The 16861-nt window shown below is 40.2% G+C and overlaps 1 protein-coding gene across 2 annotated transcripts; it reads left to right on the top strand.

Annotated features, from left to right (window-relative positions):
• The first annotated feature begins 1454 nt into the window (after positions 1-1454).
• On the top strand, positions 1455-16861 carry smad5 (SMAD family member 5). Of its 2 annotated transcripts, none has more exons than XM_015049585.1 (7): positions 1455-1774; positions 5915-6795; positions 11580-11891; positions 14064-14153; positions 15648-15869; positions 15950-16206; positions 16298-16861. In XM_015049585.1, the coding sequence occupies exons 2-7, from the start codon at positions 6393-6395 to the stop codon at positions 16439-16441; spliced, it is 1428 nt and encodes a 475-aa protein (XP_014905071.1). In that variant the 5' UTR covers positions 1455-1774; positions 5915-6392; the 3' UTR covers positions 16442-16861. The 2 variants fall into 2 exon arrangements, with proteins under 2 accessions (XP_014905071.1, XP_014905072.1); XM_015049586.1 differs by lacking the exon at positions 1455-1774 and adding an exon at positions 2150-2305.

Here is a 16861-nt window from a genome sequence, read left to right as displayed (position 1 = left end):
TGTAGAGTGGAAACGCTTTGCCTGAGCTGCCATCTCTGCCTGGAAGGCCTCGTCTGCTCTCGTTGGCCGTGTGATTAATCAAAAATAGCAAAAGCAGCTGCTCATCCTTTCTTTGAGCAAACTGTTCGCTAATCAGCCATTATTCAAATGCTTTAACAAATGAAAGACAAGAGCAAAGGGCAAACGAGGCTTTGCAGACAGCCAAGACGATTCCTCCCAGCGGTTTAAATGTCTACCTTCACTATTAAAGGCACTTCATCTGCCTTTCCAAGCAAAATGGATTAAAACTCTCTTAAATCTGCACGAAACTCCTACAGAGAACCATGATGTAATTTTTAAAGAAAATGTGTCTTGATTGCAAAATTATATGTGAATTTTTGGCTTAAAATATAAAAAGAAAATGATCATGCCATAGCTATATGATATAGCTCATTTAGGATAAATATTATATCTGATCATATAAATGATCTTAATATGTTCTGGAGTTTTGCAGAGACATAATCCGACATGTTTAACGGTGCCGTTTCCCAAACTTGTTCCTCTTATAGAAGAGTTGGCAAGTGGTCAGGTTGTCCCCGTTTTCATTTTAACTTTTCATTTAATATTTTTGCTTCATTCACTCAAAAATAAATCTGAATAGTTCAGATAATGACTAAAAGAAATCACTTAACAAAAGGAGCAGCATGAAGTATGAGCATAATATCTGGCCCCTATTCACATAAAACGAAAATTAGCTATTCAGCTCAGAAAACTGTTACAAACATACATCATACACACCAAACATTCACAACAAAACATCTGCTGATTCAGTGCCATATCTTTTAGAAGCAGGAAGACATTTAGATCATTTTACTGTTTCACTGTCGAGATCACAGGTGTCAAACTCCAGTCCTGGAGGGCCCACTGCCCGGAAACTTTTAGATGTGCCTCTGCTGCACCACACCTGAATAGAATAATTAGGTCATTAGCAAGGCTCTGGAGAACTGATCTACACAAGGAGGAGGTAATTAAGCCATTTCATTCCAGCGTTTTTTTGTACGTGTGGCACATCTAAAAACTGCAGGACAGTGGCCCTTGAGGACTGGAGTTTGACACCCATGATCTGTTCCATAAACAGACCTCTAACTGAAATGCATCTTTCCATCGTCACCATTCTAAATAACAAATAAATGAGTAAATCAGTGAAATAAACCTACATCCACAATGTATTTGCTGATATTTATTTAGTAAGCTTGTTAAGTAACAAATTTTACAAGGAAAAGTCAGGATAGACAATGGATGGATGGAATATCACATTTAGACAATCAGGGTTAGCTTTCTAATTTTGAATTGGGCACCCAAATCAAATTCTGCCCATGGCCCCACACAATTTTGGTCGCCTCTGTTTAGAAATATTCCCAAAGCGTTCAATAACTGAAACTCAGAAAAGAAAATCCATCAGATTCACATAAATTGTTCACTTCAGTAACAGGTCGAAGGTTGCCCACTAGTGGCGGATCCACAAACACCGCACTATATTCGGAGACTGAATGGAGAGTCCGCATTCCTAACAGTACAGTCCGTGAGAAGAGTTTCGTCTGCGAAAACGGGAGCGAATCTGGAGGAGCTAGTTGGATTAATTAAAATTAAACGGATTAGCAACGCGGGAATTGTTGAAGTCTCGAGCAACTGACAACAAAGGGTAACAATACAACAAACCACAGCGCTCCAGACTGAGTGGAGCCAGCAACTTGTGAGCGAGAGAGAGACGTTCCCCAGCCTCAGCACGACCACCGTAAGACTTCACATACAACACGGAAACACACAAAAACAAACACTACGCTTATATTATTGTCGCTTTCTTTCCTGCACGTTACGCAGATATTGCGTTTGGAACTATTTTCGCCCTTATTTTCGCATAAATGTAGTTGGAGGGAAAACGTTTTAACTTAGAGCGCCCTGGATCATGCGCAAGATGGATCGAGTAAATCTTATTTTAAGCATGTCTCTGGACGTCTTATTTTTAGCACAATAAAATATGTTTGAAGCGGTTAATATGACGGGGCTGGAGATTTAGCAAGTCTCCAGCCCAGTTCACTCTAGTTCTCGCTCGAGTGAGAACTATTTTTTTTTCTTTTGGTGGCGGCGGAGGGATATGCGTTTGTTTCCAGTCTAGTTGTCTCCTGGATCTGGAGGACACGGCGTGAGGAGTCGGAGAGAAGGGTCGGCTGAAGCGAGGCGTAATTTACAAGTAGAAAAGTTGGGACTTTGGATTGAAATATTGTCAAGAACGACCATATGTATGGAACCTTAACTCCGTACGAAGGTATGTAGCTAAACCCCAGTTTTGGCATTGCTGCAAACGAATAAAAGTAAAACGTAGAGAGCGTCATCAGTGCGGTGTCCGTAGGCTCGCTGCTCTGTCCCACTGAGGAGGGCTAGGCTAACGGCTAGCACACATTAGCCTTGCGTCACTTATTAGAAGTTTAAAAAGTTTCTGGAAAGAAGCTGACGGTGAAAGACAAAAGCAGCTTATGCTACACGTCAGGAGTAAAACAACATAGTTTTTAAATTAATTGTCGTTTAAAAGAGAAAATATAACTTAAACTTTATTCTAAGTAGATAAGCTTACTGTTTGTGTAGCGTTTGACATTAACTTTATGCTAAACAAGTTCTGTTAACGAGAGCTAGGCTAGTTAGCTTATCCCCAAGGGGAGTTCTCATAGTAACTCTCAATACAGCTTTGAAGTTTTTATATATATATATATATATATACTGTGTTGTAGTTGTGTAAAGTTCAAGCAGCACATTAGGCTTATCTTACTACAATTTTAGGGTTTGTGTAACATTAGATGAGCCTGATTTCTGTCTGTCTCTGGGTGGAAAAGCGGAGGGTGCTCTCTCCTAAACCGACCCGTTGTTCCGTGTTGTCATTCTCCTCTACTTTACATTTGAACATTTCAGACATTCAAAAGCAAAACGGAGCATTAATGAGCCTGTAAGTGTTTCTTTCCCCCTCCAGTGTTTGTTGAAGCTTGTAGAGTTTTTGCAGCAGTTCTGTAAGAAGCTTGTACTGCGGCCTTATCTTTTATAAATCTGAGATAATTTGCTTTCTACTGCCTCTGCTTGGCCACTTCACCGACTTCTTGGCTTGAGCTTTTGTGTTGTCGAGGTTTCTGTACATCCTGCTTTTAGAACTGCTAATCATGTGACTGTAAATATATATATATATCTAGCTTGTACCTTCTTCTTGCTCAGAAATTCCTGATGATCTCTGCAAGGCCATGAATCATCTAGTGTGGTGGTTTCAATGAATCAGGAGATGAGTGGCATTGTATTCTCCTCCCAGCCATGTGTTTCAGAAAGTGTCCATGAAAATGTGTGTTTAAGTCTGATTTGATCTCCGCCTTTGATAGTTGAAATGTGATAAGCTATCACGGCTAACTGTAAACTTGAAAAAGATTAGCAATAGAGATGTGCTGATCAGGCTTCTCCTCCTTGCCGACTTCTTTCCGATTTCTTTCTTCTGAATTTTTTTTTTTTTATAAGTCTGATGGGGATAATAGATTTAAAATCCAACAACGAATGAATGAGTTAAATTCCCCAGATACTGTGACTCCCAACATGTAGCATCAAAATCACTAGCAGTACACCGATCCCATGGCTAAACAGAACTGGCCAATTTTTTCTTGTACCGTGGATCGCCATTCTGCTGTTTTAATATATGCCCTAAAACTAATTACTGATGTTGAACCAATCGGATTTCTGTTTGTCTTTGTTATGATTCTGATTTTTGACCAGTTTAGAAAGCTAAATTAGCCTTCATGGTGTTGAAAAGGTAAAGTAAAAATTGAGCAAATTAAGATTTAAAATGCAAAGCCAATGAGTAAATGTTAACAAAATGATCACTTTCTAAGAAAGCTTTAGTTTTAAATTGAAAACGATACAAACGCCTACTAATTTATCAAAGTGTGCGTCTAACCTTCATGTGACTGAAACGCCAAAGTACCTGCCATTGGTTGACGAGTTCATAGACTGGAAATGTTGGAACTTAACAAATAAAACAAAGCAAAAACAGTTTTTCATATTTCAATCTACTAATTTGCAATCGCAGCCGATAAAGGAAATGTTTTGTTGTTTTTTTTTTGTTTTTCCTCTGAGCCATTGGTGTATCAGCAATTTTTTTCCTGATGATTGAAAATTTATATTTTTGGTGTTCATGTCTAAAACATATTTAGGGTTTCCTCTACATGTTATTGATTGTAGCGCACCGACCGGGCAAAATGTAATGATTTAAAAAAAAAAAAATACAAATGTTAAAACTGCATGTATATCCTATATTTGCACACTTATGCTAACCATAATCAGAGTTTGAAAGAAATTTAAATATGAATTGTTAAAATTCACTTTATATTGAAAAGCTTCCTGTCTGGTTGTGAAGCTGGCCACTGTGCGCTGCTCCGCTTTCAGCAGTGAAGTTAAATAGAGCTGACAGTCTGAAGTAGAGGGAGAGAAAAAGCGAAAGAAAGCTACCTGAGGAAGGTTAAGTTGAATCCATTTTTAGTTCAAACTTGTAAAGTTGACCCTAATGTTAACATATGTTGCATTACTTTAAAACAAAATATTTTGGTGCATGGAGTCAAATTATGGAATAGTTTAAATGAGATTTGAAAAAATGTCCTGCTTTAAACCAAATTAAAATACTTTAAAAGAAAAAAAATAAAGTCTCATACTCTTTTGAGTTAACAATGAGGAGAATGATGTGTTAAGTTCTTGATTTTTATATATGCAGCCAAGAAAACAAGATTAATTTGTAATTATTGAGAGAGGCAGGTTTTTATAAGGCTTCCTGCTCCCTTTCACTCATGTAGATGAATTGTTACAAGACAGTGTTTTTGTACAGTGGTGATATGTGTTTTGTTGAATGAATAAACTTATTGATTGATTTTGAACAACAGTAAGGTAGCTAACTAATATAGTTTGGCCATAATGCATAATGTTTTAGATACATTTTGAAGACTCCTTTAAAATGTTTTTTAAGCTGGTGTCACCCCCACCAGTTTAAAAAAAATATTTGTGGAAACCCTGATATGCATAAAGTCTTCATTGATTACTTGTTATACTTTTTTTTCACCTTTTTTTGACTTCATGTACAGCATGACTGTTTGTCATCATTGCTAACTGACGATTAGCAACTTTTAAGTCTAAAGCCGCCGGGTCTGATCTCGACAGCCTCCGTTGAAACATCTGCCTGCCTAGGAAACGCCAAACAAAATCCAGAACATTTTGGGTCCGATAACGTCTGCGCTTCCCTTTTGTGTCCTCCTTCCTATGGCTCCCCCCTTCGCTTTCATGTGCGCGTAGAACAATGAGCGGTGGGAGTGGGCGCACCGCTGTCGGACAGCTGTGGTCCGGGAGGGAGAGACCGGGCAGAGATGAGATGGAGGAGGAAACGGCTCTTGTGGTCACATCCTTTTTCCACCGACCTAGTTTCACAACCACCCAAACCCCCCCCACCAAACAGCTGCTTGTGCAGCCGGAGGCGACGTGTTTGACCCCGGTCCGGTCGATCCGAATGATGCAGAGGGAAGGGCGATGTATCTGACCGTAGCTTAGGAAGGCCAAAGTTGCTGAGATTTTTGGCTACATGCGTTTTGTTTGTTTTGACTTTTAGCGGCTCCGATGGCAGGCAATGATACAAGTAGAATACACTACTGCAAGTAAGCAAGCACATCGGATCGACAAAGTGATTATTTTTGATCCGTTAGGTGACGCTGTTCTGGTGTATTTCACCAAATATTCAAGAACAGAATTCCTTCTCGATTTTTACAGATCAATAAGACATTCTTATTTATCTGTGATTTCATGCAGGTCATTGTTTTCTTTAAAATTGTTTTTGTATGTTTTTTTTTTTTTTCCTCTCTTGTGTTTGCAGGAGCGCAGCAGATCAAAACCCCAGCGCTGCGCCGTGCGGGAAGGCGGTGGCCTCCAGAGGAGCCGGCAGCGATCCGAGCGATGTCTGCTTTCTTTTAGAGCGCGTGTCAGACGTTCGCCGGTGAGACCTGCAGCCACGTCCCGATCCCAGCACACATACGCCCCTCCCTCCCCCTCCTACAGCCCTGTCTTCCCATCGTCGGCGGTGACCCTTCTCCGAACAGCTTGCTTGGAGGGCCCTTCCTGACCAGGAGCAGCTGCGTCCTGCTTGCTGACTCCCGTTCCTCCCTTGCTTCCTGTCCTTGGTCAGACAAGGCTGAAACCTCCTCTCCGTTCACCCCACCCATCATCTGTGCTTACATTCACACCCTCACACACTCAGGCGCTCTTTTAGAGTTCATTTTGGACTTTTTATTTTTTTTTTCCTCCCCCTAAAACCCGGACTGACCGACAATCCCAACAGTCTCGCAGCCGGCAGCATGACCTCCATGTCCAGCCTGTTTTCCTTCACCAGCCCGGCAGTCAAGCGGCTGCTCGGCTGGAAGCAGGGCGACGAGGAGGAGAAGTGGGCCGAGAAGGCGGTGGACGCGCTGGTGAAGAAGCTGAAGAAGAAGAAGGGTGCCATGGAGGACCTGGAGAAGGCGCTGAGCTGTCCCGGACAGCCCAGCAAATGCGTCACCATCCCGAGATCGCTAGACGGTCGTCTCCAGGTTTCGCACAGGAAGGGCCTCCCCCACGTCATCTACTGCAGGGTGTGGCGCTGGCCGGACCTGCAGTCGCACCACGAGCTCAAGCCGCTGGAGGTGTGCGAGTATCCGTTCGGCTCCAAGCAGAAGGAGGTCTGCATCAATCCGTATCACTACAAGCGAGTAGAGAGCCCCGGTAGGTGCTACTGGTCCGACTGGTTTTGGTTTTCTTCTATAAAACTCACACGGTTCACACAGCTGATTAAAAACAAGCGGATTTCATTTGGGTGTTTTGGAAAGTGCTTGATTTCTGTATAAAGTCCTTGAAAGTGTTTGATATTCAAACTGCACAGTTTGGTAATAAAGTGCAATCTAACATGTGATTAAAAGTCTAAATTTGTAAGATGTCACTTATAGTTGAAACCAGATATTTAAAGATAATAAAAAGACTTATTTTTATTGCTGTCTGAAGTTAAATCAGACTAAGCTTTTCTTGTTTTGCCAGAATCACAAAAATTATTTCTATTTGCTAAATGCTAGAAACCTTAACGAGAACATTACTTATTGTCTTTAGGGCGTTTAGGAGACATTTTGCATTCTCCTTCTCTTCCTCCTTTAGAAGATTTAATGAATAATAGTAAAATTTTATGTCATAAAACAGTGAATTGAAACCGTCTTCTTTGGGTTCATTTGTATTTTTTAAATATCTTAAGCGGTGCTGGAAAAGTTTGAAAATTTACCTTGAAAATGCTAAAAAGAAAAAAAAAAATCCTTGAATTTCACCATGGGAAACCCTGTTCTCGGTAAAGGAAGAGAAAAATTCACTGATTGGAATTTTTATGGCCCATTTTTGAGTTTCACTCGATTTGGGTTTAAAAGCTATTCTATAAGAACAACAATTCATCTATTTTTTTTTTTTTTTTCATAGCCGTCCTGCTATTAATTGACCTTCAATTATTTATATTTTGAACCAAAAGCGACGTCACATTTACTGTGAAAGCACACAATGGAGAGGGTTTTACTGTTAATCTAAAACAATGGCAAAATCATCACAGTCATGACTTAATTTTATTGATCCCAAAGGGAAATTTAGTTCTAGCTGCACAGCATCCAAACCTAGAGGGAATAATCATCCAGAAACTTTTTTTATTTTATTTTTTTTTTAAGAAAAAAATCAGAATGAAAGTAACAGAGCTACTCCCAACATGCTGCCAACCACAACATCAGGAGAATATGTGATTGCAATACTGATTCTTAAAATTGCTGTAATGAAATTAGGGTATCCCTTCTGATTGATTCAGATTTTTCTGTCTGTTTAACATGCTCTCCAGCTGGCCAAATGCTTTATAAATATGCATGGCCATTAATATGTCCTGATTGCACTATTGCACACACTGATATTACTATTTGGATTGGAACTGGATCCTTTGTGCAGCTCGTCTTCAAACTTATGCTGATCCAGCATATTTTGTGAGTGACAGACACTGAAAGGCCTGATGTGTTAAATGGCACCAACTGTATTTTTTTTCACACTTTCATCAGCTGAGAGTTCACTCTGCTTTTCCCTGTTTCAGTCTGAATGAACCAGACATGCCTGAACATGTAAAAAAAACAAACTTCCTTTCAGATAACTCCTTAGATTTCTGCACTTCCTCTGATTTCATTTCACAAAGCTGCTCTATTACTGAAAACGGTTAACTTTAAAGGGGCAGTGTGATGTAAAATTGACTCTTTTAAGCTCTACATCACGTTTTAATGTAATTACCTAATCAAAAACATAACATGAGTGTTGGTTTGAGAAATCCTTTAATCAAACCAAAGTCCTCAAAGGCGGACCTAGCTCTGCCTTTGAGGACAAAACTCTTCCTCAGAGCTGCAGTTTCCAAGCTTCCACCTCACAAGGCAGCTCTAACAATCGACTCCCCCACTCAGCTCCTTCAGACTAGCCAGCAGCTATTGGCAAACACCTGGTGGAACATCTGCTGAGCTCATTATCCAAGCTACTTCTGGTAAAAATGTTGTAGGGTTAAGAGAGGAGCCATGTTGTGATGACTTCCTGAAGGCAGAGTTTCAGAATGAACAGGAGTTTTTAAAAAGACAGAGGCCCAATTTCAATGCGTCAAGTCATATTTTATATATACAGCATTTTTTAGAACAGAGGGTTCCATAGCTACTCGATTGCGCTATAAAATGGCACTATGTGCCTGGAAAACGCATAACGCTGCCCCTTTAAAATCTTTTCAATCTCGTCTGAACTAAACATGTTTTTTACTCCTAGTGATCAGCACAAAACATGGCACCTGGGACTGCCATTTTAATCTTATGCCTGGCCTGATTTCTATTTCCTGAATTTATATAGTTAGAGCTGATGTGGGGGTCTAAATTGAGCCCCTTTGTTGTATTTTGACAAAATTGCATACAAATTTTGTATATTAGAAATAAAAAAAAAACATTAAAATCATTCTGAATATTTTTAAAGATTTAGGCTTTAAAAGTGAAAACAAATCTAGCCCTTTAAATGATTTTTATAGCTCAGTCTGTCACAACAACAAATTTTACTGGATGATAAATTATCCCAGAATGTATTGCATTAAGCAATAATGTCTTTGAGACCATTTTCAACTAATATGATAACGGTATAATGCAAGTACCCCAGTCTCGAAACTTTATTTTCCAAAGAACATTTAACACTGGAACTGGAAGATATTTTAAATATCCAAAATAAATTAACAAAGCAGCTGAAATAATAATAAATGTACTAATGAAGTCTCAAAAAATAAAAGTTTGACTATTATGGTCAAACATGTAAAAAAACAAACCTTCTTTCAAATGATTCAGAAAGTTCAATCAGGAATTATAAATAAAATGTAAAATAAGCATGATGTCACTCGGATCACAAAGCATAGAATTAGACTGAATAGATCTGCCCTTACGGATTGGTCACTGTCATGACACCTGATCTAGAATTTATTTCCATATTGAGATACCTCTAGTCAGTATCTAAGTGTTTATTGTTTTATTTCCAGCCATATCAACCAACAGTTTTACACACATGCACATCGTATTTTACTCAAGTTATTCCAGTCTATTTGCTGCTTCACACCTTGTGTGTGTCTAAATATGCACATCCACTTGTGTACTTTCCGACATTCATCTTCTTTCCAAAACCAGTTTGCCACAGTCTGTAAAACAATCTGAAATGAAACTGTTAGCAGAAATGACTGTAGCCATTATGTCATATTTTGTCCCGTTTAAATTAAATGGATTATTGCTTTGCGACAGTCTGAGCTGCTGCAAGTTAATGAAAAAAGAAAACCTTCATTTTAGAGCTGCAGAAAGGCCAGCAGGACGAACCTTTTTCTGTCTTGGCTGAACAGATTTTTGATTTTTTAAAAAAAGTTTTCCTAGAAGTTGCCAGTCTTTGCATTCTCATACTGTAGCGTCGTGTTTAGATGCCGCAGTCCACCATCTGACTACAACCCTAACCCAGTTAAACAGGAAGCGGATGAAATATGTCGCTTTTGCAGCTATTGCTAACATCAATATGACTGACCGTAAATACAATTAAAAAGATTTCCTGCACTTGCATCCACACATTAACAGCAGTGTTTGTAATCAAGGCGATCGATAAGCGCACACAGTAATCTTCTGAATTATTACACTACCATAATGTCATAATTTAATTTTTACAACAGACATAATGATTTAGGTTTTTTTTTTTTCTTATTCATTTTTAATAAATGGATGATGATCGGTTCTCAGAGTCATGCCAGATCCCTTAGAGCTCGGAACACTGAGGAGCTGGTAAACAAATCCACAAAGGTCAGCAGGCTGTCATCATGCAGGCCTGTTCAACCCGCCTCTTCCATTTCACAGAAAATCAATATCACTAGCTCTAGGAGTCTTATTAGATTATATGCCTCAGGCACTCCAGATTGGGTGTGGCATCAGAGAGCGGCTTTCTAAGCGCACAAACCACTCAGGCTAAACTCCCAGCACTTTCCCTGCACAAACCTCCCCGCTCGTCTACTAATGTCATTCACACACCCCATAAACACAGTGAAGGATGACCCCGACAGGACGGCCGTTCTGACACTGGGCTTGTTTGAGATCGCCAGCTCTTTATTGACTGGTTCGAGGATGTGGATCACATGTCGGTCAGGAGATGCTGCACATTTGCAGCATATCAACAAAGGCTTTCTGAAGGCTTTCAGAAAGGCTTCAAACGATGAGGGAGGGAGAGAGGATCTTCCAGCTCTTTGATTTATCACTATGTAAGCTTCATTAAGAAACCTGGGGTGTCTGCGCATCCTTAAGTCTTGAAGTAATGTATGTAAAATTAAGGTCATAAAATGCCTGAAATTCATTGCAAAAAGAAAAGGTTGGCCTGAAATACGTTAATCACAGATCTTGCATTTTGTCGAGACTGGGCTATTTAATCTTATTCTGTGTGGCTTTTTTTTCTTGTGGGACTTTACTTTTCATTCTAAACTTTGAGTTGTGAACAGATGGTTCACTGTCTTCCGCAACTCAAGACAAGAATGCCAGCTGCTAGTTAGCAACAGTAGCTGCTAATATACCCATTTAATAGATTTTAATATACCCTTGTTTGCTAGTATTAAGTTGAATTAAAAATCTGTGGAGTGTGCTATCTGTTTTATCCAGTTGATCAGAATAATCAATATATTACTAAAAATAATAGTTTCAGTCTTGATGGATACGTTTCCTTTATTTCTCCTGGCGTAATTTTAGCTTCAGTGCTTATGAGCTTTATATTTTCTATGATATTTTCTTAGTAATTGGCTAATGTTTTAATAATTGAGTCATTTAGAGTGACGAGTCTTTAGGAATCTTAAATATTTTCATGTTTTCTAGTCAGATGCATAAATATTTAGCCTAGCGACGTGATATTTTACAGATGTGCGTTTTCTGTGTTAAACTAATGTTCCCGTCTGGACGTCTTTGCTCTCCACCATCCAGTTCTCCCACCGGTCCTGGTACCGAGGCACAGCGAGTTCAACCCGCAGCACAGCTTGCTCGTACAGTTTCGCAACCTCACCCACAACGAGCCGCACATGCCCCTGAACGCCACCTTCCCAGACTCCTTCCCGCAGCCGCACAGTGGCGGCGGCGGCAACAGCAACGGAGGCGGCGGCGGTGGTGGAGGAGGAGGAGGCGGCGGCTCTTTCCCCATTTCTCCCAATTCCCCCTACCCTTCCTCTCCAGCCAGCAGCGGTACCTACCCCAACTCTCCTGCCAGCTCAGGGCCCTCCAGTCCATTCCAACTCCCAGGTACGCCAAGCTCACCCACGTGCCCGACCCCGGGAAATATGCCAGGCTGTTCTTCCTGAACTGCTTCTGTTGTGTTACGCAAGCAGCAAAAAACGAGGATTCACAAACGCGTGTCTCAAAGTTTGTGTGTACCAGTGGTATCTAGGGTTGTTAAGAAAATTCTTTACAAATATTAATTTGGATCAGCATTGACACAAACAAAGCCGTTTTCATTTTCCCAAATTAGCTCAGAGGTTCACATTGCAGCGCTACAGACACTACTGAACTGTCATGGCCGACCAGAACCTGCACCAGGCTCCCCCTGCTGGTTGCTGTTGTCCATTGTTTTGAGTATCAGGTGTTTTACTTGGAATCGGCTTCAATTGTAAAAATATTATATTGTGACACATTTTCTTACTACTTCTTTGTCATTCTGAGCTCCAGTTAATTTAGCGCCTTGCTTTCAGGTTATTTTCAAGCTAAAACCATGGTTACGGCTGGGCTATAAATTTATTGCAGCAATTAATCAAATGTTTGGTTTTTGAAGTTTTTTGGGGGGCAGGGGACTTCCACATTTCAGAATGACGTCAGCAAGCCCAGGGCGGCCATTTTTGTTTAAGTGTTTTTTTACAGCCTCTATGTATTTGGACTTTGAATTCAGGTCAACTCTACGATGAAGAACTAGGCACAGGCCAAGATTTATAATTTTTATATCGAGAATAAAGTCGTCATATTACCACAGCAATGATAAAATTTGTAATGCATAAAACAGTTGCCACATTACCAGAAAGATTTTGTAAAATATAAAAACGTCATATCACCAGAATAAAAGGTAATAAATAGTGATATTACCAGATGAGTCATAATAGCATGAAAAACATTCATTGTATTACCAGAAAAAAATTTGTAAAATGAGTCAGTTGAAATAATACAAAATAGCCATATTCCCAGAAAAGTTGTCATACAGGAAAAAGTTGTAGTATTGCCAGAAAAATGTTGCAGCAATACAAAAGAGAAGTCATATTACAAAGAAAATTGTAATGGTGCCAAAAAACAAAAATCCAGTTGGAATATTAAAACTCCTCCACAAAATATAGCAAAAAAGTAAAAGGAGGAATGTTGAGCATATTGTGAAGTTATGCGTTTATCCATTTTATAAATGAAGAAATCCTGAATATTTTAACGCATCAACAAATTGTCAGTAGTTGGATTTGAAAATTATCGCACAAATGACAGTCTATTTAAAAAAAAAAAAGAACTACACCCACTGATCTGCTTACGTCAGTTTGCTCCATCAAAGATCGTTTCTCATTAAAACAACTTTTTTTTTCTCGTAATTTAACATGCTCTTCTGGTAAAATTTGGTTTTTATTTTGCCAATATTATGACTTTATTCTCGTAATTAAGCAAACATTCTAGTAACCTGTCCCTAATAGTTTGTCGTTCCACACACAGAAGGGATGACTGAAATAAGACACTTTTTGAAAATATTTTGTCATTTGTAATTAAAAAAAAATCAAGGAAAGAAAATGATTAAAATCAGATCTGATATAAAAAAACCCAAACTGATTTTAGTTTTAAACCGTATAATTCTTACTGTGGTTTTTTGCAAAACTAACCAGATGAGTTTACCAGTGAGATCCAAATCAAACCACGTCTTAATGGGAACAAAGGAAATGCCAGCAAAGCTCTGTCTGCCAGACCCGGGGCATCTGCCTGCAGCAAAGGCACCAAGTATGGCCATCAGGAAGCCTTTATCCTCCATTTATCTGCTGAAATGTTGCTGCATATTTAGCTGGAGGAAAAAAAATACTGAATTGTTTGCATTTTTTTTCTTTATCGGTGGATGTTGCAGTGAAAAGTCCAGATATGCTGCAGGGAGTCAAGTAGGAACAGATTTTAATTTCAGGATAGAAACTTGTTTGGTGTTGCAGACGCATGTTGTATTTCAGATTTCTCTCCATTTCTTCTCTTCTCCTGTAAGGACTCAAACGCCTCGTTGGCTCTTTGTCGGGAATGGGTTAGCATGTGGTTCAGAAGTGAGGCGTACGTGTAATCTGACACCGTTTCCGGGGTACAGATCCTGTGATGATTGTCTGGGGAGATCTGTATGTGTGTGTGTGAGAGAGACACCATTTGCCAGCAGCAGCAACAACTGGTCTCATCCATTGCTAACTGCTTTTCATGTCTCAGCTGACACCCCGCCCCCGGCCTACATGCCCCCGGAGGAGCAGCTGGGCCAGGACAGCCAGTCCATGGAAACGAGCAGCAGCATACCTAGAGGTGGGAACTGCACACGAACTGCACACGAGAGTTAAAAAATAAAATAAAAAGATGCAGATGCATCTCATCTCGGTAAACCTGAAATATTATAGAAAAGTTATGTTGTTAGTAAATAATTTGAAAATACATTTATTGCATCCAGGTTGATTTATGACCAGAAAGTCATATTACCAGAATGACTTTCTTGTAGTCATTCTGTTTGCTGGATATTCAAGGGTAGTGATGGCAGGATCATTAAACCGTCAATTACAAATAAGTGAAAACCTTCACCTTCAACTAAAAATGGGACCATTGAGCTGCAATCCAGTTGTTGTTTTTTGTTTTCTTCTAGCTCAGGACTAGCTTAGCTGGAAGAAATGAAACGGTGGTAGCCTGTGTCCTTAAAATGTCTGTAACTCCGTTTCCACTAGCCATAAAATTGCACAAATTGAAATTACAAAAATAAAATTGCTTTATAGAAACAATTTGGGGGGAAAAAATCATGTTTTTTCGGAAAGTTTTTATGTTAGAATGATGTGGTTTTTCAATCTAAAACATTTTTCATGTCAAAAGAATCTCGCGATCAACTGCCAGATGTTGCTACTGGCAAAACCGCTGAAGAAGACGACAGGAAAGTAGCAAGAGGAGGATGATTTTTGGACAATGTGCAGCTGGATCCACAAGAGCTCTCACAGCATCACAGAGTTCATAAAAAATTTGCATTTCGTTTGAACGTGTTGAATCCGTAGGCTCTTCTGTAGAACCACAGACTACGATTTCCCCAGAAGCAGGGGATCTTGTCGCTCCAACGCCTGAATGAGACGCCAACGTCTCCTCTGATGGCTGGTAGATGATGAGCACTAGCACCACGGCTGAATTATGAATATCTGATTTAACTGTTTACATCCGTCGCATCCATTACTTTTAATGACTTTATCGTGTGAACAAACATCCCCCAATCCAGCTAAAGATTGGTGATGTTGCCAATACACTTAAGGATCGACAACGTCCCTAAGACCAGACCACACCTTGTGAATCTCACCCCAGCTCTTGAATTGACTTTTCTTCACAATCAATTTTTGTCTGTTTATTCTGCTCTGTTTTTTCCCCTCCTCCTCTCAACGTTCCTTTAATTAATAAGTGTTGTTTTCATTGATCTAGTGTAGCTTTATGCTTTACAGAAACACTGAATTTAGTGAAATAAGCATTTGAAACTTATGCAGGTCTGGCAGTTTTTACCCATCATGATAAATGGCTTGTATTACTTCCTACTCTGTGTTTGAGAATGAGCTTGTATCCGCCTTTTTTATATTTTTTTTTATTCTTACTACATTTGAGAAACAGTAGTGTTTCAGGAAATAAAAAAATAAAAAACTGAAGCATTTATTAGATCTGCTAGATTGATCTCTGACTTTTTCCAAGTCAAAATTGCTTTGATTTTGTGAGGATCTTCAGAGATTTTAGCGTTTCATCTCACTAAAAGCTAAAACGTATCTCGACCCGCTCCGCTTCCAGACGTGCAGCCGGTGGAGTACGAGGAGCCGAGCCACTGGTGCTCCATCGTCTACTACGAGCTCAACAACCGCGTCGGTGAGGCCTACCACGCCTCGTCAACCAGCGTGCTGGTGGACGGCTTCACCGACCCGTCAAACAACAAGAACCGCTTCTGCCTCGGACTGCTGTCCAACGTCAACCGCAATTCCACCATCGAGAACACCCGCAGGCACATCGGCAAGGGTACGGCGGCGAAGGGAAGGATGTAGCAAGTGTTCCTGCCGTTTTGCGGTCGCTGACACTTTGTTCATGCATTTGTGCAGGGGTGCACCTGTACTACGTGGGAGGGGAGGTGTACGCCGAGTGCCTCAGCGACACCAGCATTTTCGTCCAGAGTCGCAACTGTAACTTCCACCACGGCTTCCATCCCACCACCGTGTGCAAGATCCCAAGCGGGTGCAGCCTGAAGATTTTCAACAACCAGGAGTTCGCTCAGCTGCTGGCCCAATCGGTGAACCACGGCTTCGAGGCCGTCTACGAGCTCACCAAGATGTGCACCATCAGGATGAGCTTTGTCAAGGTGACGAGTCGCACGCTTTTACTTTGAAACGGTTCGCAGCAGCAACAGAAGTCATAGTTTACCTTTCTGCTGGTGTTTTTAAATTTCTCAGGGCTGGGGAGCCGAGTACCACCGACAGGATGTCACCAGCACCCCCTGCTGGATCGAGGTGCACCTGCATGGGCCTCTGCAGTGGCTGGATAAAGTGCTGACACAGATGGGTTCGCCTCTCAACCCCATCTCCTCTGTGTCCTAATAACAGACTTCTGGGAGATTTAGAAGACCTTTTTACCTGTCTGGTTTCTTTTATAATTTTTTCTCTTTTTTTTTTTTTGTTTTTTATCCCCCTTTTTACATTGATTTGTAATTTAAAGCTGTCTTAATGGCTGAACTGTTTACACTTACCTTGGGAAGGGATATAAAGCTCTCGCAGGAAATTCATCAACGGTTTCAGCCAGAATCCATTTCATTTACATATATAAAAACCTAATATTGCAAGAAAACACCGGGAGAAGGAGCAGATTGAATTTACACTAACACGGACACACTACTGCTCGACAATGCCGCAGCATGGAACAATCTAGGGCTGAATCTGTCAAACAATAATTAGACGTTTGTTACATTGCTTTTTTTTTTTTTTTTTTTTTTTTTTTTTTACTTGTAGTTTGTAATTAAG

Source organism: Poecilia latipinna, unplaced genomic scaffold, assembly GCF_001443285.1.
Source record: "Poecilia latipinna isolate Pla-1442-1.1 unplaced genomic scaffold, P_latipinna-1.0 Scaffold951, whole genome shotgun sequence".
Lineage (NCBI taxonomy): Eukaryota > Metazoa > Chordata > Actinopteri > Cyprinodontiformes > Poeciliidae > Poecilia > Poecilia latipinna.
The sequence above is the reverse complement of the archived record's forward strand: the minus strand, read 5'-3'. Positions and strand labels throughout refer to the sequence as shown.

What these genes read in the sequence shown, in the direction of transcription:
- smad5 (XM_015049585.1), top strand. Translation starts at nt 6,393, where the DNA reads ATGACCTCCATGTCCAGCCTGTTTTCCTTCACCAGCCCGGCAGTCAAG. An exon ending in CAGTCCATTCCAACTCCCAG is followed by an intron (nt 11,892 to 14,063) that starts GTACGCCAAGCT and finishes TTCATGTCTCAG; the next exon opens with CTGACACCCCGCCCCCGGCC. An exon ending in TCAGGATGAGCTTTGTCAAG is followed by an intron (nt 16,207 to 16,297) that starts GTGACGAGTCGC and finishes TAAATTTCTCAG; the next exon opens with GGCTGGGGAGCCGAGTACCA.